Raw genomic sequence first — 26,870 nt, forward strand, 5'->3', positions numbered from 1 at the left:
AATGCATACATGTATGTCTAACATAATCTTCTTTGGTGATTTAAAAAACTATTAATATACCATACATATATAAAAACAATTCTATCAAACAACACATTCAGTGTTCTCACCAGTATTTTTATACAGCACCACGGGATTTGATCATTTGAAAATAGCAGAGTTTCCCTAAAATTATTGCATCACATTTATAATACATTCTATTATAAAAATCCATTCAGATAGAACCAAGGTAAAATATCTAGCATCATACCATGGGAATTACAATGATTAAGATAGCCATATCACTGAATTATGGTTGTGGATGGAATTTTTCAGTCTCACTAATTAGGAACAAGAAGCATTTTAGCGACAAGAAGCATTCGGAAGCGACATAAAGAAAACAATTAGAGACTAGACAAAGCGATGCCCCCGCACTCCACTCTGAAGTAACTGTATTATAACAAAGTCAATGTAGGACTTTCTTTGAGATATTATTGTGTCTGGGAGACACAAATGATGCCCCCACAGATGCAAAGTGTTATTTTAAAATACACAAAGTTGAGCACAGGAGAACATAGGTCTATGGTTCACTGTAGGAGGAGTTATCCGGAACGCTATGCAACTCTTACATGTATGCAAGTAAATACACCAAATAATTAAAAAGTTCAACTATCTCCCAAAAGAGCAAATATTAATAAAAATCAAAACCCTAACCACATGCACACCTTCAATATATGTACAAACAGCCAGCAAAGTGAAAACTTCCTAGCATTCAAACTACACATAGGAGGAGTTATCTGGAATTGCTATATAACCATAATGGGATGGACAGAAGGACGGACAAATGGACGGACAGGGGTTAAACAATATTCCCCCCCAACAACAATATGCCTCCAACTTTCAGTTGCGGGGGCATAAAAAGAAGACATATTTAGTGTCAAGAAAGTTTACATACTACTAAAACAAAAAAATTTATAGAAAAAGTCAATAGATTACATTTGAAAATGGTCGTTCTATATATAATTTTGAATTTTGTTGTATTTAAACTATGCATCGTTTTTCTTCTGTTACGTTGATGAGTATTGCATAGAAATAATACAATTTCAGTATAGTTAAAAATATAATAAAGCTTCATAAATTTAGAAAAATGGATTACTGCTACTTATATATATATATATCTTACAGCAAATAACAGGTTGACTCTTTCTTTGAATAAGTGTTCATTTTCTTTTTCTATCATGACTATTATTATAGTGAAATTTTGAAAATCACTTTAGTACACATGATACATGTATCTTAAAAAAAACACTTTAATGTATGACTTTAATGCATGTTTCTATATTGATTTACTTAGAACAATTAATAGTTAGATTTCTTGACCCTAAATTTGTTTTCTTGTCACTAAATAAGTCTTCTGGTGGCATCTTGGCGCTAAATTAGTCCTCTTGTGCCTTCTTGACAATTCTTGTTGTCAATTAGTGAGACCCAATTATTTTTTATTGTCCTGTCACTTTCTATTCATTTACCTTTGAGATAATAAGTCTAATATAGCACAGTCTTAGCATCTGTAAAAAATTGGTATGGTTCTTCAGCATACATGTGAACCTCCCGACGGGAGTACAATAATCCCGTTTTCAGGGGTCTCCTCCAGACCTCCCGTTGAAGAGAAAATCCAAAAACTTAATACACTATATAATATGCTGATTCTAACCGTGTGGTTAGAATCAGCATATTAAAGAACCCCAAGAATTCAAGAAAAAAAACCCATTGAAATTGGTCAAGAAATAACCATTTTAAACGAAGTATCTTCTTTTGCACAATACTGTGCAATTGAATATTTCTTGCTATTGCGCAATACAGTACAATTGACAATTTCTTGCTATTGCGCAATATTGTGCTATTGGATATTTCTTGCTATTGCACAATACTGTGCAATTGAAGATTTCTTGCTATTGCGGCGCAATACTGTGCAATTGAAGATTTCTTGCTATTGTGCAATACTGTGCAATTGAAAATTTCTTGCTATTGCACAATACTTATTATATAATAATTTACACATCCTGTTTGGTGTGTATCTCCTACCATATCATTATTATTTGCTTTTAAATATAAAACAGAAATAACCAACTTAAAATGGAAAATTTTAAAAGAAAAAAAAAGGAAAAAAAGAAAAAAAAGGAAACCCCCCCCCATAATTTTTGAACCCCCTTATGATTCATCATCCCCAAACTCAATTCCAGCTTTCCCTTTGTGATATGGAACCTTGTAGTACAATTTCAGAAAGATCCATACACTTACACACAAGTTTTTATCATGAAACTAGAAAAAAGCTTGTTTTTTGCACCTTTTTTGGCCCCTAATTCCTAATATTTTGAGGCAATTACCCCCAAAATCAATCCCAGCATTCCCTGTGTGATATGGAACCTTGTGGTATAATTTCAGAGAGATCCATACACTTGAACACAAGTTATTGTCTGGAAACTAGAAAAATGCTTATTTTTGGCCCCTTATTCCTAAACGTTTTGAGCAATTACCCCCAAACTCAATTCCAGCTTTCCCTTTGTGATATGGAACCTTGTAGTACAATTTCAGAAAGATCCATACACTTACACACAAGTTATTGTCATGAAACTAGAAAAATGCTTGTTTCTTGCCCCTTTTTTGGCCCCTAATTCCTAATATTTTGAGGCAATTACCCCCAAAATCAATCACAGCATTCCCTGTGTGATATGGAACCTTGTGGTACAATGTCAGAGAGATCCATACACTAACACACAAGTTATGTCTGGAAGTTACAAAAATGCTTATTTTTGGCCCCTTTTTGGCCCCTTATTCCTTAACTGTTGGTACCATAACCCCCAAAATCAATCCCAACCTTCCTTTCGTGGTATAGAACCTTATGGTAAAATTTCATGGAGATCCATTTACTTAAACTAAAGTTAGAGTGCGAAAACCAATGTGTCTTCGGACGACGCAGGACGACGCCAGACGACGACGTCGACGACGACGACGACGCCAACGTCATACCAATATACAACCGCAAAATTTTTTGCGGTCGTATAAAAAAAGGAGGTTAGATTGAACATGTAGAATATAAAGACAGAGAAACTTTATAAGTACAAGGGCACTATAAACATAATACATTCGGATGGAAAGTTGAAGTAAACACACTTTAAAAGACAATTTTCACAGCACACTGTTACATTTACGACAAAATTTATGTCGATTAAAAACCTCCTGATCTGAGTCCTAATCTCCTGACCAAAATATCCGAATCTCCTGATCTGAGTTTCACAGTCCATCACATGTATGCTTCAGGTAAGTATCATGAACATGATGAATGATGGTTAGTATCATGAATGATGAATTTTTCAAAAATTTCTAATTGCTAGTGCAATGGCCAGGACAAAAAGTCAAACATGTACATTGTAGAACTAAAAGTCACAAACTTTAATATATGAAAACTGTTACAGCAAAAAATCACATCTAATTAGTTTACAATCTTTTGAAAAGATAAAGAGAATTCATGAACTACAAAAAATGTAAATTCACAAGCTTGCATTCAGCCTTTCAGGGTGGATACAGCTGCTGGTGGACTGCTAGTCCCCTATGGGATCACCAGCTTATTAAAACTAAATGTGTACTTGAATAGGTTCACATTTGTATTTGTTTTTATTAAATATATCTTTTAAAACTTGTTTTATAGAAATAATAGGCCCCTTCACGGTTAGTTCAGCCATGTTGAATAGGGGGCAGATTTTCATAATGGAGGTAAAAATGGTTTGAAAAATATGGGAAAACATATTTACAACTGAACAGTTGCTTGGAAACATGCATAGTATATCTCACGTACAATCATACTATTTCCACCTCTATCCAAAAAATCTGCCCCTATTCAAAAAGGGGGACGAAAGATACCAGAGGGACAGTCAAACTCATAGATCGAAAACAAACTGACAACGCCATGGCCAAAAATAAAAAGACAAACAGACAAATAATAGTACAGATGACACAACATAGAAAACTAAAGACTAAGCAACACGAACCCCATCAAAAACTGGGGGTGATCTCAGGTGCTCCGGAAGGGTAAGCAGATTTTGCTCCACATGTGGCACCCGTCGTGTTGCTTATGTTATGGCCAAACTAACAGTGAAGTGGCCTATTGGTAGCATTGCTTGTAGCAATACACCTTATCGCTATTTGTAAATCTGCGCAGCTTGAACTATTGACGTCATGCAACAATCACTTTTTCATTATGGTGTCAGATATTTTCTATTATGACGTCAAAATTTTACGGGAACCTTTGTGATGTCCAGTAATGGCAGACAAATAGAGATAAGGTGTATTTACTATAAACCTTAATAACTGCTATTTGTCTGTCATAACTGGATATCACAAACATTCTAAAATAATTAACACCCCAATGCAAAAGTGATTGTTGTACATGTACAAAAATGTATGATCATGATGGTGTCAATAGTTCAAATGATGATGTATACACCTTATCGCTAATCCCGCTTGACCCGAGAATCAGTCCCGCTCGAACTTTTGACGTCATACAACAATCACTTTTCCATTGTGGCGTCAGATATTTTCTATTATGACGTCAAAATTTTACGGGAACTTGTGTGATGTCCAGTAATGGCGGACAAATAGCGATAAGGTGTATTGCAGCAAAATCCCAAATAGTGATAAATAGGTCTATTGATTTTGATTTTTAAACAAATTTATGTAGCAGTATAGTGGGCAAAGCTGTTACTTTCTATAAAAAATGAACATATAGTTTGCATTGAAACAACAAAAGGGTAAATACAAATTCTTCACTTTAGAAAAATAATCTTCATATAATTTTAAAAATTCATTATAAAACTAAAAGTCCTGAAAAAAGTCGAAGGGAGATAATTAAGTTGTATAGCTCATTTTTACCTATATAAGCTCAAACTGTTGATTTACTTTACCTATTTACCGACTTATAGTCAATAACAGAAACTTAACGTACTGTATCAGGAACACTTCCTTAGGCTTTTATGCTGAATAATTTTTCAACCGAGTTATCGTTCTTCTTGATATTGTTTATTAGGGAGAACCAAAATTATGGAACTGTGCATATATGTAAAATATTCATTTTAGACGAAGTATATCTAAATTCATTTTGTTTCGTTATTTACAATCGTGTGAACATTTTGAAATTTAAAAAAAATGTTTACTAATAGATTGAATATTTGTGCACGAAAAAAAGATCTACAAACAATAATAAGTCCGGATTCGTAAGTCATTATTTAGCATCATTTAAAATTGTTGATATTTTGTATTTTGACAGCTGATAGTTGAGTTTCAAAGACAGTAGCATTTTGGAGCCCAGTGTACAACAATTAATGTAGGATATCCCGATAAATTTTGAATTTATTAACCTCTATTTATCTGCCCAAATAGAAAAACGGTACAATATCTTTTTCTATCGTCTCTTTCTGTTGTTCAGCTTAGCCTCAGATCTCACACACAGCTGCACAAAATTTCTAAACTCTCAAAGATAAGTTTTTAAACTTCTTTTCAGTTAAGGTTCATCTGGACTTTTTGACAAACATTGCTGTGTTTACACCACAAAACTGACTGTGTGCAGCCAAACCTTTGCATCTGGAAACGTTTTTAAGGAAATTTATATATAGCATGACCTAGATAAATGTAAATAAAATTCATATACATGTATGCATTTTATGTTTAAACTAATTAAAAATTTAAATGGATATTGCTGTGTACAATTTTCATCCTGACCAGCTTCAAATGATAAAATTAACAAACACTTGAGGTTCCCTTGATATGGCTCACTCTGAATAACACAGTTTAAATCACCTATTGTTGTCAGATATCAATCTACATCTACATTGTACGTTGAACTGTCAATCTTGACCAATAATTAATGCTTCCAGTGGGCACAAGAAAAATAGTAATTTATAAGATAGAACCAAAAATATATAAAGCAAGTATATAGGTATTAAAGGAAATAATAAAGAAAAATAAATAAAGGGGTACCCATTTGCTTTTCGTTCATCTGGCCTGAACCAATCTGGCTTCTGTGGCGGTACCAGGGATTTTCACCCTCCCAAACACATCTCTGGTACCTAGACCAGAGTTTAACTAGAATGGGTACTTTGGGGGCCTCGTTAAGTGGACCCTGACTTTGACCTGGAGATCAATCTGTAGATATCTCTTAGGTTTGTCTGTTTCCGCCGAGAAGCCCAGTGGTTCTTTCCTTTCGGATTCCTCCGCCATACAGTCTTCCTGGTGTGCTAACACTCCCTTGATGTTGGGTTAGGGATTGTCCGTGATGGTGGGTTGTTTATAAGTTAGTGACACATCTCCATTAACCCTTATAGAGTATACACAGATTCCACTGTACCCTCGCAGCTCTTGAGGGGTGCTTCGCATATCGGAGGAATTTACATATATACATTGTCCCTGTATTGTCCATGTCTATCAGTTCACTTTAAATATTACCTATGGGGAAGTTCTGAAATACCTCCCTCAACTTGGTTTATTTTGCCACCTTCTGTAGGAACGAAAAAAAGTGCACAGCAAAATCAAGTCAAGTTTTTAATTTTCTGAAACGTTTGAATTCTACATACAAAAAATGTATATCTTAGAATTTTTTCCAAACACTAAACAGAAAGCTAAAGTTGAGCACATGAATCCCAACAAAAACCAATGTAACTCAGGTGCTCTGATCTAGTTTCAAAATAACATCTGATTGTTTAGCCTTCCATTGGATCAGTTTTATATTTGTTTCATAGGGGCCTCGGCGGCCGAGTGGTCTAAGTAGTCCTACTGCTGTATCACTAGCATGTCAACACTCAGGTTGTGAGTAAGAATCCTGCATGAGGGCAGGTGCTCTCAACTCCAATCCTAATTGACTATGATTGTCAGATTTCCTGCAGAAGGACTGTGGTTCTCTCAGGGCACTGGCTTCCACTACCAATAAAATCTGAAAGCCACGAAATAGCACAATAGTGCTGAAAGTGGCATTAAACACCAATCAATTAATCAATTAATTATAATTGTTTTTTTTCTGGTACATTGTGTACTTAGATTGATTGTATTTTTTCAGAATTCTTTGATATTGACCTCAGCTGAACCTTAAGAATAGAGTTGTCATGCCTCTTTCACCAAGGAAACAAGCAAGGCCATCAACATCAGATGCTGTGATGGGACAACCTTTATGTGAAGACATAGACAACATCAGTATGTCATTGGTAGCAAAAAACTATTGCTCCAAAGTTATGAAAGGCTTACAAGACCTCAGGAAAGGTGGTATATTATGCGATTATGCCTTGTATGCTGATGGAACAAGACTTAATGTCCATAAAGCTGTGATGGCTGCTTGCAGTGATTACTTTCAAGTTATGCTTACAGGTAATGTTATTTTCTCTAATGATTGGACAGATATATATTTCAGAAAGCTTTTTTGAAAATTATTTAGTCAACACTCATTAAATGGCGTGACTGGTTTTCCATGAACTCCATTGATTTAAAATTCAATCATGACATCACACAATTGACTATATCTAATTGAGAATCTCCATCATGAACAAACAAAATATACTTACACAATATTAGATTGCATCTTAGGTGAAACTTCACTTAAATGGTTATGACTTTTTAAGTCTTATAATATCTGTTTGATTTTGAAGCTCACATTATTTTTAATCAATTTGCCTTCAAAAACTTTCTTCTTGTTATTAATTGATGAAAGTTATATCAGAAGTGTGCTATACCCACTGGAATAAGTACGGTATTATGCATTTATATTGAACAAGCCAGAATGTTATAAGAGCAGCAGTCTCTTATTTGCCACACCTGCAAAAACAGATGCAGACTGTGAGACATAAGGATTCTAATCTGGCGACAATGTTAACTATTTGAATACTGTACTGTGAATTCATAATCATTTATGAGGAATAAATTTTCTTGCATATACATATATGAACCATGATTTTAAGTGTTCAATGAAATTAGATTTCCTACAGATAGGCTTGTCTGCAGCATGAAATACAGTATGTACAAACATACAAATTTTCCTCCATCCACAGTTCATCAGTAGTTTAAATAATTGTGAATAAATGTAATGGAATCAACATAAAATCCCCCAAATGACAAAATCAATCCGGTATAACAACAGGCAACCACTGACAAGGTTACATGTAGTTAGTTTTGACTTGGGACTAGCACATGAACATAGAGTGGTAATGCTAATTTAGCACTTTCTCAAAAGCCCACAGTCTTTATTCTTCAAAAAACAAATTTACTGCTTTGAGATTTATGTAAAATTATGAAAATTTTAGTAATCAATTAGTCAGTTTTCATTAATATAGGTAATATGAGAGAAAGCAGAGAAGACAGTGTGGATTTGAAAGGCATTTCAGGATGTGGTTTAGAGATTATAGTGGAATTTGCATATACTGGTGTACTGGAATTAAATTCTGATAATGTTGAAGAAGTTCTAGCAGCAGCAACACATTTACAAATAAACGATGCTGTAACTCTTTGCAGCAAATATTTAGAGTCTTCTATTACTGTTGGTAATTGTGTAGACATTTTAAATCTTGCTGAACTTTACAGTCTCTCAATACTCCATTCAATTGCGAAGAAGTTTATTTTAGGAAATTTTGAAACTGTAGCTGACACTGAACAATATTACACACTATCCACATCCCAGCTTTCATCATTATTGCAAGAAAACAGCCTTAAGATCATGTCAGAATATTGTCTATTTCAAATGTTATTGAAGTGGATTGCACACAGTCCATTAGAAAGAGAAGGTTGTGTAGCTTTATTGATGAGAAATATTAGACTGCCATTATTGTCGGGAGAGGAATTGGTAGAAAAGGTTAGTCTGGTACCAGTCATGCAACAGAATCGAGAATGTTCCCTATTACTGACAGAGGCTAAAGATTATCATATTGTTGTTGGCAAACAATCTATGCTTCAAACACAAAGAACACAAGTCCGTTCTGATATGAAATCTATTGTCATGTGCCATGCTCAAAATCTTGAACATTATACATTAAAAACAAAGAGGCGTGATTATTTGAGAGATACTATAGTACCCTTGTATAATCCTGCAGTTGTTGTTGTTGATAATTTCATGTATACCTGTGGTGGAAAATATGATAGTAGTCAAAATGAAATTGCTACAGCTAGATGTTTTCGATATGATGCTCGCTTTGATAGATGGTATGATTTGGCAGCCATGAATGAACCTCGCAAAGATTTTGTATTGGTAGCAGTTGATCATAAACTCTATGCAATAGCTGGTCAAGATGAAAATAAGGTCATGTACACAATGGAATGCTTTGATATTGCTAGAAATGAATGGGAATTTAAATGTCCACTTGACAGACATTTATATGGGCATGCTGGTGCAGTTTGCCTGGGAAAAATATATGTATCAGGAGGACAGACATTGACAGGAAGCACCAAAAAATTTCTCTGCTATGACCCACAGTTAGATAATTGGGAAGAAAGATCACCCATGTTACAGATGAGAATGAACCATTCAATGGCAGAAGTGCAAAACAATTTATATGTAATAGGTGGCAATGTTGAAGACAATTATGGCTTCCCTGTACCTGTGATTGCTATTGAGAGGTACTGCCCAGTTGTCAATCAATGGACTCTGTGTCAAAGAAGTCTGAACATTCGGGAAGCCGGTGTGTGTGTGATTGATCACAAGATTTATGTTGTAGGTGGTATCAATGGAGAACATTATCTGTCTACATTAATACAGCTGTACGATCCTTTGAAAGATGAGATCGACATTGTTGAAAGTTTCACGTCAAGAATATATGGAAGATCTTGTGCTGTCCTTGGTTTACCTAGATGTTTTGTGTAAAACTAATATCAAAAGCAGAGTGAGATGTTTTAAAGAACTTATTGAATGAAGCAAATACATTCTAGTCACATTGTTTTATTAGATGGAAAACTGTTAATCTTAGAGTCTTTGTTAAAGTTTCATGGTCAGCTGTATTTCATATTTTTTATTTAGTATATACATGTAGATAAATTTATATTCAGAGCATTGGCTGATGAGGCAATGTGTTAATTAGATAAATGATCTGTATCCACTATAAGCAGGGCTTCATAAATGCACTTTTTTTTTTTAAGGAAACACTAGGTCTGGGAAGGGTAAGTGAGTAATTTCCCTTTACTTTGCATTAGGTAAATGAATGCAGTTAATGTGTAAGTTAGTCCATTTTGCATTTGGAAAAATGATTAAAGTAAAATCTTTTCTATCTGAAGTGTATACGTATTATAAACAAATACTTGTAAGCCCTATAAAGATAGAGAAGACATAAAAGCACAAGAAAGTGTGAAATCTGTTCTTGGATTCTACGTACTATCTAAAAAATAATTCTTGTATTTATAGGTCAGTTTAGAAATAGTAAATGTCTGATTGTTCAGGAAATATTTTCCTATAGAGCCAATGAGTATTAACTCCTCCCTATTTAAAAAAAAATATGAAAAAATGATACATTAATTCATGTAAAAATAATAGTTTAAATACATTGTATATCTACATGTACACAAAAAACTTATGTTTAAAAAGATATATAGTTTATGTCAATGCCCAATATAAGTTTGATCCTTCAAAGAGGGTTGAAAGAACCTTTTGGGGGATTTGATTGTGTGATTTTCAATTAAGTGTTAGAATTTTGGGATAAAAATTTATCAGTATTCAGGAAGGAGTTTTTATTTGTCAGAGAATTAAGAGTTTTGTATCGTTTTTCACAAAATTTCAGGATGATATCCCCCCTTATTAAATTTTAAGCTAAAAATAAGAAAATCTTCTAACACATGTATATAAAAAAGGTTTAGATCAATGTTTTCATATGATTAAATATAAATTTTATACACATGTATAACAATTGCAAGGGAAGAAGCAAAAAATGTTTATCCTTACAACTCTGACTGACATGTTTTCTCTATCAGTTTCGTATTTATTTTGATTTTCAAATCATTTTTCTAATTAAGATAGTTGCTTTGTGAAGTGAGTTAAAAACTAGTTTAACCCACCACATATTCCTGTGCATGCTTGAATTCAGGAATCTTGTCAATAATTGTCTTACAGTGTATGTCATATCTAAATGTTCTTTGTTAATTCGAGAATTTGCTTATTTGAGAAAGAGCTGGAAAAGGTGGCCATACATTCCCCTTTACAGGATTTATAGAATTTTTCATTAATTTATTAAAAATAATACTTTTTGTCTGTAAAATTCTATTCCATTTGTAAAAAAAAAATTGTTTAAAGAAATCATACTGTGGTAGATAGGGTCTATGTTGATTTTACATTAAAAATCATATATCTAAATTAATAAATATTTTTGCACATAATCAGTTAACGTTCAATTCTGATTAAGGTAGATGGGGTGTCTAAATTATAATCCATAGAATTTTTTAATAATTTGCCAAAATGTAGTTTATATCATGCTTTTAAAAAAAAAATAATAAAAAGAATGTGTCACGGGGCTTATTTCACGCTACAGGTTGTGCAAAATTGACAGATTTTGTATAGATTATGCATGGAAAACCCAATTTTCTGCCATAAAACGAAAACTACACCATAGAATTTTGAGATAATATAAGAGAAGATAGCTCTAATAGTATGCTTTCAGATAAGAAAAAGAAAAAATGGGGTCACGGGACCCGTTTTCTTGCTACATAATAAAATAGGTAAATTCCTAACACATTCTATTGTAAAAGTAACTTTATCTGAATTATCTGCCCTTACATTTGAGTTGCCTCCCCTTATGTGGCAAAGTTGGAAAAAATAGAATCAAACAAAAGTATTCTGATTTTTAGTAAAATACAACCATAAATATGATAAAATATGTCATTTTCTATATTGAATTGAAAATTCTTACACATGTATTACCTACTACTCTCAAAATTTGCACCTTTTATTAAAGATCTAGACCGATTGTTTTCTGGTATTTGAAAATCCAAGATGGAGGAAGACACCCTATCTACCTTAATACACAAAATAATCAATAAAAATTTCTCAGTTAAACTCTGGTAAATCTGAAGTATAGTCAACTAAATCATCTAGCTGTTTCATTAAAGCAATTTCATTTTCAACAATTCAGAAATGTTTTTGATGTTTCTGTATCAATCTAAAAAGCCAAATGTTGCCTACTAACCAGGTTTCAAATGATGACAATTTGATTGGCTCAGAATAGAAATAAAACAGAAATTGAAGATGTTTTACATAGTCACCATAATTAATAAGCATTTTATTGAATCATCATGTAGTTTGCCTTACCTTTTCATTATGGATCTTTTTTTACAGATTTTCAAACAAAAAACACCATGAAATGTGCAATGAGTCAGTGACAGCTTGTTCATGTAAGAAAATTTGTTAACATATTTATGGTTTCAAGTTTGATAATTATGTAGAATTTTTTAAAACAGTTGCTTTGTTAAGTAGCTTTTATTTATTTATTAATTTATAGGTTGAGACTTTGTAATATATTTTGTATGTTTTTTTGTGTGTGTTTATTTGCTGTGCATGTACTGATTTTGTGTCATGGATGGATACCCCATATCCTTTGTTTTTCTATCATTTGGTTCCTGTGGAACATCTAATTGTATTTTGGGTATATAGGTATTTCTAATTGCTCACATTGCAATATATATTGTTTTTGCGATAATATAGAAATTTGAAATTTCTGTCAATATCTATTTCAAGCTTTTTTTGTCATCAGATGTTTAGTCAGGTGTTTTTCTTACAAATAAATTCATCAAACTTTAAACTGACATATAAGGTAACAAGGTTTACTCATATAAAATTTTGATAAGTTAAACATGTTTTTTTTTTTTAAGATAGATTTTATTAAATTACCTATCTGACATGTAGAAGTTTAAGGGTTATCATTAAGATCAAAACTACCACATTTTCTGCTTTGTAACTGTTCACAAAGAATTCAAGAATTATGAGAAAAATAAATCTGTTTTATGACATTATTTGCAGCAATCAGCAACATTTTTGAGCTAGCACTGTACATTCAATTTGCCATGACTTTCGATGTAGTACAGACTGAAAAAAAAAACACTACAATAGGTCCTTCTGACCTCAAGTCTAAGGGAAATTTTTAAAAATTACCAGATTTTCAATTGCTTATTGAAAAAAAATTAAATGTAGTAACAAAAATAGCCATGAAAGAAATTCTTAGCCCTGGTTAAGTCAAGATCTGGAGATTTCATGATTTATAAAGATCAACTTTGATACCTACATCCCTCAATTATTAAAGTCATAAGTTGTGTGATCTAAAATCTAAACAAAGAAAGAAATAAGAAGCATCAGATACAAGAAATAAGACATTCTACGGGTAAATGTTGTCAATTGTGGTTCCAATTAGTCTGTGTACTCAGAGGAGTAAAAGCTCTAAAAAGTTCATGTATGCCATGTGATGTCCAGATTGGCAAACAAATGTTAACATTGAAACTTTTGTGAAGATTTGTTTAGCCCTGGACATCATATGGCATTAATAAGCTTTTAAGAGCAGTCACTCCTCAGAAACCACAAGACTAATTGGAACCACTTTTGGCAACAATCATTTGCACAACTGTCATTCACTTAGATTTATATATAAATTTAGGATGGTTGTACTATGCATCTATCCCTGTTATATTTGGCTTTACTCATGTGCGCTACTCTAAATCAGATATTCTGTAGAGTTATAACAGAAGTAAACGTTTGGTGGTTATATCTAGGAAAATTTTACATTGTATATTTGTACAAGAAATTCCTGGAATTGAATGTCACAACTGGTCAAAATCTCTGTATAAAAATATTTTCAAGCATGGCTGTACATCTTATTGTACTGTTCAATGTATTTTTATAGAATTTTATTTATTTCATATTTGTCTCGTGCATTTAAAGTAAGATCTTCAGAAAATCATTATGCAAAGATTCCTGTCCATAAAATATTTTGAAACAACTTGTTTTGTTATGCTGTTTTAAATTTGTATTTTTTTACCTTACCTCCATACAGATAGGGCAAGTAACCATATTCTGTGTTTTATTTGTATGCATTTGTTTATGTTTTGTTGTGTTTATTTTGAGGAGGGCAATAAATGATAGATATTTTCATATTCAACCATCTTAGTAACTAAATGAAAAAAGTTTTTTTAACACAATCATGAGAATAATCACCTGATTTGTAGACCTTTGGAGTTGATTGAAATTTTTTTTTTTTTTACTTACTAAACACCAATTGTCAGTGATATCTATGAGAGGTGTCTTTTTGGAGGATAAGGTCAGGTTTATATGGATTTGTTTTGTATTCTTCAAATTTATTTCATTTTCTTGTTATAAATTTTCATGGTTCCATGAATTTCAGCTATTTTAAGGATTTCCTTTTAAAGATTTATCATTATTATACGACCGCAAAAAAATTTTTGCGGTCGTATATTGGTATGACATTGGCTTCGTTGTCGTCAGTTGTCGTCGTCCGAAGACACATTGGTCTTCGCACTCAAACTTTAGTTTAAGTGAATGGATCTCTATGAAATTTTACCATAAGGTTCAATACCACAAAAGGAAGACAGGGATTGATTTTCGGGGTTATGGTACCAACAGTTAAGGAATAAGGGGCCAAAAATAAGCATTTTTGTAACTTCCAGACATAACTTGTGTGTTAGTGTATGGATCTCTCTGACATTGTACCACAAGGTTCCATTTTACAAAGGAAATGCTTGGATTGATTTTGGGGGTAATTGTCTCAAAATTTTAGGAATTAGGGGCCAAAAAAGGGGCAAAAAACAAGCATTTTTCTAGTTTCATGACAATAACTTGTGTGTAAGTCTATGGATCTTTCTGAAATTGTACTACAAGGTTCCATTTCACAAAGGGAAAGCTGGAATTGAGTTTAGGGGTAATTGCCCGAAACGTTTAGGAATAAGGGGCCAAAAATAAGCATTTTTCTAGTTTCCAGACAATAACTTGTGTTCAAGTGTATGGATCTCTCTGAAATTGGAATGCAAGGTTCCATATCACAAAGGAAAAGCTTGGATTGATTTTGGGGGTAATTGCCTCATAATTTTAGGAATTAGGGGCAAAAAACAAGCATTTTTCTAGTTTCATGACAATAACTTGTGTGTAAGTGTATGGATCTTTCTGAAATTGTACTACAAGGTTCCATATCACAAAGGGAAGGCTGGGATTGATTTTGGGGGTAATTCCCTCTAAATTTTAGGAATTAGGGGCCAAAAAGAGACAAAAAACAAGCATTTTTCTAGTTTCCAGACAATAACTTGTGTTCAAGTGTATGGATCTCTCTGAAATTGTTCTGCAAGGTACCATACCACAAAGGGAAGGCTGGGATTGAGTTTGGGGGTGATGAATCATTAGGGGTTCAAAAAATTACGGGGGGGGGACTTTTTTTCCTTTTTTTTTCTTTTAAATTTTCCATTTTAAATTGGTTATTTCTGATTTATATATAAAAGCAAATAATAATGATATGGTTTGAATAGGTAAATTAAAATTTTTTAAGTTCTTAGACCACATTCATTCTGTGTCAGAAACCTATGCTGTGTCAAATACTTAATCACAATCCAAATTCAGTGCTGTATCAAGCTTGAATGTTGTGTCCATACTTGCCCCAACTGTTCAGGGTTCGACCTTTGCGGTCGTATCAAGATGCGCCCAGCGGAGCATTATATTGCTATAATGGAACAGTGACTTAAAAATTCAGTTTCTAGTTGAATCTCTTTATTCCTCTGTTTCTTATCATCTCAATATTGTGAAAATTAATTATCATAAGTTTTTTCTAGATATTTTTAAATGTTTTTAATGTGCTTTTCTTAAATTGATTATTTAGGTTGAAATAAAATATGTTATCTTATGTTTGTTGCATATTAATACAATGAGATTTGAAGGTTGATCATATATATGTCAGTGAGACAGCAAACCAAACAATATAATAAGACAGGGAAAGACATCTAGAGCTGGATTCTGAGCTCAGTAAAGGTCGACATACAGTCTTCAATAAAAGACATTATCTAAATGTTCTATAAGACTTTCATTTAAAAATTGTTTGAAATAGAATTGAGAATGGAAACGGGGAATGTGTCAAAGAGACAACAACTCAAACAAGCAGCAGAAAACAGCCCAAAGCCACCAATTCGTCTTCAATGCAGCGAGAAAAACCTGCCTCCGGAAAGCATACCTTTTATTTAAAGAGGTGAATAATCATCAAATTTTTATTAGACCATACTCATATATGAAAAAGTCAATGATTTAACATAGGAAATAAAATTTTCCACACATTTGACAGGCACCTTAATTGAAATTATGATGTCAAAAAAAGAATAAGTGTCTTCATATAACAATAAAACTTAGGGTTTTAATTTGGGCCTTTAAGTTACTTATGGTTTTACTTATGCTGTTGAAATATTTTTAAGTCTTTCATCTATATTGAAATTAAAGAACCTTTAGTGAGCAACATCACATACCTGTCAGCCCCTAATAAATTATGATTCTAGCCAGTAATATTGTCTTGCACACATCTATTATTATGCCCCCACTGTGGAAGGGGCATTAAGGTTTACCCTTGTCCTGTAAGTCCTGATATTGGTTTCCATTCTCTAACTTTTCTTTGCCACAACCAAATGATCTGGAAGACTGGAACTTATACAAAATGCTTATTACCACCAAGTTTGAATTTGGGTAGCGTCACTTTTACCGTTCTTGAGTTACCCACAACCCATCTCTAATGACATTACATACAGAAACAAATGTCATTAAGTTTCAAAGAAATATGCCAATGCTTATACTACTGCATACCAATTATCATTGACCTACCACTAACAGTTCCCCTTAAACTGACCTAATCACAAACTAATACATGAAAACTAAGCAAAAGTTTCAAAGTCAATAGACCATGAATGAGGGGGCAGGGCCAAATAATCTCCATGGAAATATGATATGCCAATGCTTATACAACTGCATACCAAATATCATTGACCTACCACTAGTGATTCCCCATAAACTGACTTAATCACAAACTAATACATGTAAACTAAGCAAAGTTTCAAAGTCGATAGACCTCAACTGAGGGGGCGGGGCCAAATAATCTCCATGGTAATGAAATGTGCCAATGCTAATACAACTGCATACCAAATATCATTGACCTACCACTAGTGGTTCCCCATAAACTGACCTTATCACAAACTAATACATGTAAACAAAGCAAAGTTTCAAAGTCAATAGAACTTGACTGAGGGGGCGTGGCCAAATAATCTCCATGGTAATGAGATGTGCCAATGCTAATACAACAGCATACCAAATATCATTGACCTACCATTAGTGGTTCCCCATAAACTGACCTTATCACAAACTAATACATGTAAACAAAGCAAAGTTTCAAAGTCAATAGAACTTGACTGAGGGGGCGGGGCCAAATAATCTCCATGGTAATGAGATGTGCCAATGCTGATACAACAGCATACCAAATATCATTGACCTACCATTAGTGGTTCATCATGAACTAGACCTAATCACAAACTAATACATTGTTGACGCTGCCACCGCCAGAAACAGCATACCTATGTCTCGCTTTTTGACTCTGTCAAGGCGAGACAAAAATTGAATAATGGAATTAGGCAGTGAAGATTTGATAAAAGTTTAATTGGAATTCCGACATCCTAGCATATTGCTCTTAGGATACATATACAGGAAACTAAATCATTATATATTCCTAATGGCAGTGTACTGGAGACAAATTGTGTTATGTCAGGGAGTGTCCCAGTAACGACCGCGTTCAGTTCTTATTCTATGTGACAATATAAGCAGTTGAAAGACATTTTTTCCCTATTGCCAGAGGATTACAAAATCATTAATTTAGCCAACAAGTTGAGAAATTGTCCTTTGATAAATCTTTTCTTATGACTTATTCATAAAGGTTATAGTTTTATACTGTTGTTTGATTAGATATGTGTGTTCAATAATTATGTTGGTTCTTTTCTTGGAGATGAATATCAATTCACTAACTGATTTATAATCTAAAACAAGACATAACTTTTTTAACTGATTTTTATAGTTTAATTGTTCTTATGTTGTGCTGTTACACCACTGTCCCAGGTTAGGGGTAGGGTTGAGCGCTCATAAACATGTTTAACTCCACCACATTCTTATGTGCCTGTTCCAAGTCAGGAGCCTGTAGTTCAGTGGTTGTCGATGGTTCATGTCTGCCATATTTGTTTTTTGTAAATTGTTTTGTTATAAATTAGGCTGTTAGTTTTTCTCAATTGAATTGTTTCATATTTTTCATGTTGGGGCCTTTTATAGCCAACTATACGGTATGGGTTTTCTTATTGTTGAAGGCCGTATGCGAGTAGTATGCAAATTTTAAATGATCGCATGACAGCTTTGGCAAAGGTGTGCATGCAACATGATCAACAGTCAATGGATAAAATGCAGGATATTGAAGTAGAAATTCAAAATGTTAATAAAAATTTTGATAAAAAAGTTAACATGTTACAAGGAAAAACACAGAGCATAAGTGATAAAATAAAACTCTACGAAGCGGAAACAGTTAAATTACAAAAAAGCTTTACGCAGGTGGAAAATCTCAGTAACCAATGTACCCAAATGTTAGATGAAGATCAAACAATTCCAAAAACAACATTTGAAAATTTATTACAAGAACCTATACATGAACAAGAACAGCTTATCTTTCAAACAGAACAGCCAATAAATGCTGATTTAATTAAAGAACCACAAAATCCTGTGAATGACACACAACTGAAACTGCCTTTATCAGGAAGTAGAGTTTTAATTGCAGGAAGTTCAGTTCTAAAAGGAATAAACCCATCTTAATTAAAAGAGTATATAGATGTTCATGTTCACAGAGGAGCAAATGTTCTAGATTTGTACGATGACATAAGAAGTATGGATCTGAGTTCATACAATACAATGATTATTCATGTCGGGGGCAATGATGCAAGCAGCAAAATGAATGTACAACAATTTGTGGACATTTACCAAGAAATTATTAACTATGTAAGAAGTCAAAACTGTCGAGCAATTGTGTCTGGAATATTGCCAAGGATACAATGTGATGTCACTGAATATGACACAATCCTAAAACAAATGTGTCATCATAATGATGTCAAATTTATATCAAATTATGAATCTTTTGTCTACAAGGATGATCATATAGCTAAATCATTTTACACTTTAGATGGCATTCATCTAAATAGATATGGAACAATAAAGCTGTTGACAAATGTAAATAAAATAATTAAAGTATTCAAGGGAAAACCACAACAGTATCATTTGAACCAACAAAACAGAAATAGATTCCAAAGTTCCGGTCACCAATATTACACAAACAACTTCAGAAGGAGCCCTATAAAACCAAGATATCAATCATGGAGTAACATGAACACAACAGAAAGCAGAAGAAATTTCAACCATTCAGGAGTCAACACTAAAAACGTAAAGGACAGGAATGATCTCAATATGAACTCTTGTGACTCGTGGGGAAACAATAATGCGCTAAATAGACAAAATGTAGATAGAGCACCATTTTTTGACTTCCATTTACCAAATTCTGTACGTAAGTCAGAGTATATTCAGAGGTAGCATTTAGCTTGTTCTAATTTTTCAAACAGATATAATATTTTAAATCTGTTATGTGATCAATGTAGTAGTATACAATGTACATGTAATATAAACAACATTAATAATATTAATTGGGGAAAATCTCAAAAGAGAAATAGAAAGAGTAAAAATAAAACACATTGTTCTGTAAATAGAAGTAGAAATAATGAAGCAAGTTGGTTACTTAAAAAAGGGTTTAAACTAGGTTGTTTAAATATTCAACATTTACAACCCAAAATTGAAGAAATAAAATTCCTATTAAAATATGAACAATTATTTGATATATTTGGTATGGTAGAAACATTTTTAAATGATGAAATTGGTACCGAAACATTACAAATTGAAGGTTACAAAATAGAAAGAAAAGATAGAAACGCTATTAATGATGGCGGAGGTGTGATTGCGTACATACGAAATAGTGTATGTCACCAGAGAAGAATCGATTTAGAAATAGGTAGTATTGAATCTTTATGGATTGAAATTATTTTTCCAAACACAAACTCTATTTTAATAGGCATTTTTTTATCGTCCACCGAGTTCATTGCAATTTTGGATTGATTCAGTTGAAAAAGAAATAGAAAAAGCGTCAGCAGAAAATAAAGAAATTATACTTTTAGGAGATTTCAATATAAACTATTCACATATAGATCATACAGTTGTCGGAAATCAAAAATGGAAGGACTGTATTAATTTGTATGGTTTACAACAAATTGTACATAAACCCACAAGAGTTACAGATAAATGTGTAACTACTATAGACCATATTTATACTACCGATGTAGACCATATTACAGAAGTAAATGTGCCTAGTTATGCTGTCAGTGATCATTATCCTGTTTGCGTAACAAGAAAACTTAACCCAAAAATATCAAAGATGGAGCATTTGTCCATAGAATATAGATCATTCAAACAATTTGATAAAAATAAATTTATTGAAAATTTAACAAATACTCCTTTTCATCTCATTGAATCGATTGGAGATGTTGATGAAGCAGCTAATTATTGGTATAATCTATTTCTGAGCACCCTAGACAAGCATGCTCCTAAGAAAATTAAAAGGGTGAAAAATACTCAACAACCAGAGTGGTGGACTTCTGATATAAATAGCGCTAGACACCAAAGAGATTATTTTCATAGAATTGGGGATATATATAATTATAAAATTTTGCGTAATAAGGTCACATTTTTAGTAGAACAGGCAAAGAAAAATTATTTCCAAAATGCTATCTCAAATTGTAAAGATAGTAAAACTATCTGGAAGTATGTCAAAAGTCTAAATCCAAAAAAATTACATAATAATATCACGCATTTGGAATATAAAAATAGTGTAATTCAAAATGATGTTGATATAGCAAATACATTTAATGTGCATTTCACAAATATTGCTGAAGGTATAGTTGATAACAAATTATGTAATAATGATGAAGGTCCAAGTTTCGATGTACTCAACAAATTTGTGAAATCAAAGTTACAAAGGGATAGTGAAAAATTCATTATACCAGAAATGAGTATTTTAGATGTAAAAATGTATTTAAAAAAACTTGACAAGTCTAAAGCAACTGGTTTAGATGATGTTGGACCAAATATTTTGAGTATGTGCAGCGATGTCATTGCACCAGCTTTAACATATTTATTTAATCTAAGCATCAAATGTGGTAAATTTCCAAGTATTTTTAAAACTGCAAGAGTTTGCCCAATTTTTAAAAGTGGCGATGCTTGTAATCCTGATAATTATAGACCAATAGCAGTATTGCCTTGTCTCTCCAAAATCATAGAACGACATATAGCTGATAGTTTGTATATATATTTAAATAGTAATGACCTTCTTAATACTACACAGTCAGGTTTCAGACCTAAACATTCGTGCACAACTGCACTTACTAAATTAGTAGATGAATGGTTAGCAAATATAGATAATGGAGAAATAAACGGAGTTATATTTTTAGATTTAAAGAAAGCTTTTGATCTGGTTAATCATATTATTTTATTAAAAAAGCTTGAATATTATAATGTTTCAAACTGTACACTAGACTGGTTTAAGTCATACTTGTTTGAACGAAGTCAACAAGTTAAGGTCAATAACGTCATGTCTAATACTAAATGCATAAAAACTGGTGTACCACAAGGCTCTATCCTTGGCCCTCTGTTATTTATTTTATATATCAATGATTTACCACTGAACATAAAAAATTCATTAATAGATTTATATGCAGATGATTCTACATTACATAGTAAAGGTAATAATGTACTTCAGTTAACTGCTAACCTTCAAAATGATATTCATGTAATTGAAAACTGGTGTTCGCAAAATTGTATGAAACTAAATGCCAAAAAGTGTAAATCAATGATTATTGGTTCAAAACAGAGACTTTATTCAACAGGGAACAGTTTAGATATCAAAATTTCAGATGAACAGATAGAGAATGTAGATTGTGAAAAACTTCTCGGTTTATATATCGACAAAAACCTAAATTGGAATGAGCAAATAGATAAAATGTCATGTACAATATCAAATAGAATCAATTTATTAAAAAAGATAAGAAAATATTTACCTATGCATATGTACGTATTATTTATTTTAATGCTTATATTCTGCCATTGTTTGATTATTGTTGCAATATATGGGGAAGTTGCTGTGAAAGTAGAATAAATAAACTTAATAAGTTATTAAAGAAATCTGCTAGGGTTATAGTAGAAGCTGACATAATGACATCATCCAGTTTGTTGTTTAATAGTTTAAACTAAATGTTAAATGTGGAAAAACGCATTCAATATCAAAAGGCAATACTTGTATTTAAATCATTAAATGATATGGTTCCTAACTATTTACAAGAAAACTTTCATTTTATTGGTAATCAGAATTATAATTTACGTTCGGCTGATGAAAAACTGTTAAATCTTCCGAAACCAAAAACAAACTTTTTAAAGAAAACATTTACATATTCAGGTTCTCAAATATGGAACAGTTTACCAAATGAAATAAAAATGAGTAATACACTTGTATCTTTTAAAACAAAATGTTACAAATTTTTCATCAATTGTGCAAATTAATATGCTTTTTCATTATTATCTAGATACAATTGTATATTGTGTTATAATATATCATTATAATATTGTATGTACTTATAAATATGTTATTTATTATTTTGAGGACTCTCAGGAAGATTAGTTTAAATAATGGGATTATCCTCTTGAAATAAAGATTATTTATTTATTTATTTATTTATTTATTTATTTATTTATTTATTTATGGTTGCCTGTAATTGCTTACATCCACTTTGATGGATAGTTGTCTCATTGGCAATCATACCACATCTCCTTATTTTTATATAAACTAAAAATTTTGCTTTCCCTGCAAGCATTTAAATTCTGTACAAATATATTCAGGGTATATTTGCACAAACTCATGTCATTCTGTTCTGTTTATAACCATACAATACAAGAAATAATCTTAGGCTTTCAGCCACTGTTTTAGAATGAAGGATTGCAAGATTTCATATCATTCTGTTCCATATTTCAGTAACTGCGAGCATATCACATCCTGTCTTTACTCGGGGAAATTGAAATATTATGTTGACACTTATCTATGATTGAAGACCGTATGTCAACCTCTAGATGCTTGTTGGTTTTTTTTGTTACACTGTTAGGTTGTTGTCGCATCAGTGTATATCCCATATCACTCATTATTCTTATGAATACTATGCCAACTACAAGAAAATGATATTCCAAGAGAATGCTAACCTGATTTCATACTTTGGAGTCACAATTATTATTCACTTTGAAGTTAAAACAATAATTCTAATATGAAACAAAGCCATGTTCTTATTCCAATAGAACATGGGCTGCACGTGATTGATGTCACAACAGAAGTGCAATGTCAATTGTATTTTAAAGAATGCCTGAGATCAAAATGTACATTTGTGTTGGTGATGCTCGCTAGGAAATTTAATAAATTCATTCTAAAAGTAAGTTCATGATGATGTATCTGTTCATTTTTTATCGTGAAACGGTTGATTTTCTATAACTTTTCAACCTCATCAAAACAGCTTCCTTTCGAACATGTATTATAGGTCCGCTTCGAAGTACCAAAGTTTAAAATTTTCCTATTAGAATCGTAATAATTTTATCATACCATGCATGGTAGGCATTATATTTGTCAACAATTTACACCTTGCTAACGCTCGGTAAAAAAATATTGACAAATATAATGCCTTCCCATGTTAAAATGAGCATAGAGCATGGCATGAAAGAATTATTTCTTAATTTTATTTATTCGGATCAAGAGTTCATGATGAACGTATGAATGATTAAACCGCTGAAACAGATATGTCTCATATTTTGCAATGTTGATAAGTATAATGCAAATGTTGAAATTAAAATGGCAATATTTAAACATGAAAACTATGCAAATTATTTCTATTTAAATGAGCTATGCCAATGCTAACACATTTGCATACCAAATGTCATTGACCTACCGCTAATACATGATAAACTGTTATCACAGAGATATGTCTCGCCTTTTTGTAATTTTGATAATGCAAATGTTGAAATTAAAATAGCAATACTTTAACATGTAAGTAATGCAAATATTCAAAGTCGATGAACCACGACTGAAGGTACATGGCTAAACAATCTCCATGGAATGAGATGTGCCAATGCTAATACAACTGCATACCAAATACCATTGACTTAACATTAGCAGTTCATCTTAAACTGATCTAATCAAATTTTCAAAGTCTATAGACCATGACTAAGGGGGCGGAGCCAAATAATCTCCATGGAAATGAGATATGCCAATGCTTATCCAACTGCATACCAAATATTATTGACCTACCACTAGTGGTTCCCCATAAATTGACCTAATCACAAACTAATACATGTAAACTATGAAAAGTTTCAAAGTCAATAGACCTTGACCGAGGGGGCGGGGCCAAATAATCTCCATGATAATGAGATGTGCCAATGCTTATACAACTGCATACCAAATATCATTGACCTACTACTAGTGGTTCCCCATAAATTGACCTAATCACAAACTAATACATGTAAACTATGAAAAGTTTCAAAGTCAATAGACCTTGACTGAGGGGGTGGGGCCAAATAATCTCCAAGGTAATGAGATGTGCCAATGCTAATACAATTGCATACCAAATATCATTGACCTACTACTAGTGGTTCACCATGAACTAGACCTAATCACAAACTAATGCATTGTTGACGCCATCGCCGTCGCCGCCATCGCCGCCGCCGGAAACAGCATACCTATGTCTCGCTTTTTGACTCCGTCAAGGCGAGACAAAAACTAAGCAAAAGTTTCAAAGTCAATAGACCATGAATGAGGGGGCAGGGCCAAATAATCTCCATGGAAATATGATATGCCAATGCTTATACAACTGCATTTAAATATCATTGACCTACCACTAGTGGTTCCCCATAAACTGACCTAATCACAAACTAATATATTGTTGACACCGCCGCCAGAAATAGTATGCCTAAGTCTCTCTTTTTCGACTCTATTGACGCAAGACAAAATTCAACTTGTTATAGAATATCTAGATATAAACAAGCACAATGAGCAAATGTGACCCCAGTCAATATTTATAGAGGATATGTGGATTAAAAATAGATATAAGAAAGTTCATAATTTTTTGTGGAAAACTCTCCAAAATCATGAAAAAAATTTAATTAAAAAAAAATGCTCCGCTGGGCGCAGCTTGATACGAACGCAGAGGTCGAAACCCTGAACAGTTGGGGCAAGTATAGACACAACATTCAAGCTTGATACAGCACTGAATTTGGATTGTGATTAAATATTTGACACAGCATAGGTTTCTGACACAGAATGAATGTGGTCTAAGAACTTAAAAAAATTTAATTTACCTATTCAAACCATATCATTACTATTTGCTTTTATATATAAATCAGAAATAACCAATTTAAAATGGAAAATTTTAATGAAAAAAAGGAAAAAAAAATCCCCCCCCCCCAAATTTTTTGAACCCCCTTATGATTCATCACCACCAAACTCAATCCCAGCCTTCCCTTTGTGGTATGGTACAATTTCAGAGAGATCCATACACTTGAACACAAGTTATTGTCTGGAAACTAGAAAAATGCTTGTTTTTTGTCCCTTTTTGGCCCCAAATTCCTAAACGTTTAGGGCAATTACCCCCAAACTCAAACCAAGCTTTCCCTTTGTGATATGGAACCTTGTAGTACAATTTCATAAAGATCCATACACTTACACACAAGTTATTGTCCTGAAACTAGAAAAATGCTTGTTTTTTTCCCCTTTTTGGCCCTTAATTCCTAAAATTTTGGGGCAATTACCCCCAAAATCAATCCCAGCCTTCCCTTTGTGGTATGGTACCTTGCAGTACAATTTCAGAGAGATCCATACACTTGAACACAAGTCATTGTCTGGAAACTAGAAAAATGCTTATTTTTGGCCCCTTATTCCTAAACATTGTGGGCAATTACACCCAAACTAAATTCCAGCTTTTCCTTTGTGATATGGAACCTTGTAGTACAATTTCATAAAGATCCATACACTTACACACAAGTTATTGTCATGAAACTAGAAAAATGCTTGTTTTTTGCCCCTTTTTTGGCCCTTAATTCCTAAAATTTTGAGGCAATTACCCCCAAAATCAATCCCAGCATTCCCTTTGTGATATGGAACCTTGTGGTACAATGTCAGAGAGATCCATACACTTACACACAAGTTATGTCTAGAAGTTACAAAAATGCTTACTTTTGGCCCCTTTTTTGTCCCCTAATTCCTTAACTGTTGGTACCATAACCCCCAAAATCAATCCCAACCTTCTTTTTGTGGTATTGAACCTTATGGTAAAATTTCATAGAGATCCATTCACTTAAACTAAAGTTAGAGTGCGAAAAACCAATGTGTCATCGGACAACGACGACGACACCAACGTCATACCAAGATATGTAAAACAAATTTTGCGGTCATATAAAAATAGAAGGTTAAGAATTGCTATAAAGATTTGGTGTAGTTTTATTCTTTAGTTCTTGTCATTTATTTAACAGGAGTTGACTTTATAGTATATGCTAAATTGAGCTTTGTAAATGCTTCAATATTTATGACCTTGTTTCCTTGCCAGCATTTCTGTGTACGCTGAATAATTATTCTTAAATGAATAAATATTCTTAAATGAATTTAGCATATGTTAAAATGAATTTAGCATATGTTAAAATGAATTTAGCATATGCT

At 32.6% G+C, this 26,870-nt stretch overlaps 3 protein-coding genes across 10 annotated transcripts in view; 1 reads left to right on the top strand and 2 right to left on the bottom strand.

Annotated features, from left to right (window-relative positions):
• LOC127701154 (copine-3-like) overlaps positions 1-5,041 on the bottom strand; it is a 66,932-nt gene extending 61,891 nt beyond the window's left edge. For 2 of the 4 annotated variants that reach the window (XM_052204971.1, XM_052204968.1), the window contains exon 1: positions 4,938-5,035. The gene's annotated coding sequence lies outside the window, so the exon portion shown is untranslated. Of the gene's footprint in view, positions 1-4,905 lie in introns of all 4 variants that reach the window. The other 2 variants (XM_052204970.1, XM_052204969.1) reach the window with 2 other exon arrangements.
• The window catches only part of LOC127701164 (divergent protein kinase domain 1C-like), a 137,778-nt gene that overhangs the window by 74,058 nt on the left and 36,850 nt on the right, over positions 1-26,870 (bottom strand). The gene's annotated exons all lie outside the window — the stretch shown is intronic.
• LOC127701151 (kelch-like protein 26) lies at positions 5,276-15,875 on the top strand. The gene is made up of 3 exons (XM_052204963.1): positions 5,276-5,356; positions 7,082-7,386; positions 8,346-15,875. The coding sequence occupies exons 2-3, from the start codon at positions 7,128-7,130 to the stop codon at positions 9,863-9,865; spliced, it is 1,779 nt and encodes a 592-aa protein (XP_052060923.1). The 5' UTR covers positions 5,276-5,356; positions 7,082-7,127; the 3' UTR covers positions 9,866-15,875.

The sequence above is a fragment of the Mytilus californianus genome, unplaced genomic scaffold (genome assembly GCF_021869535.1).
Source record: "Mytilus californianus isolate M0D057914Y unplaced genomic scaffold, xbMytCali1.0.p SCAF_5, whole genome shotgun sequence".
Classification (NCBI taxonomy): Eukaryota; Metazoa; Mollusca; class Bivalvia; order Mytilida; family Mytilidae; genus Mytilus; species Mytilus californianus.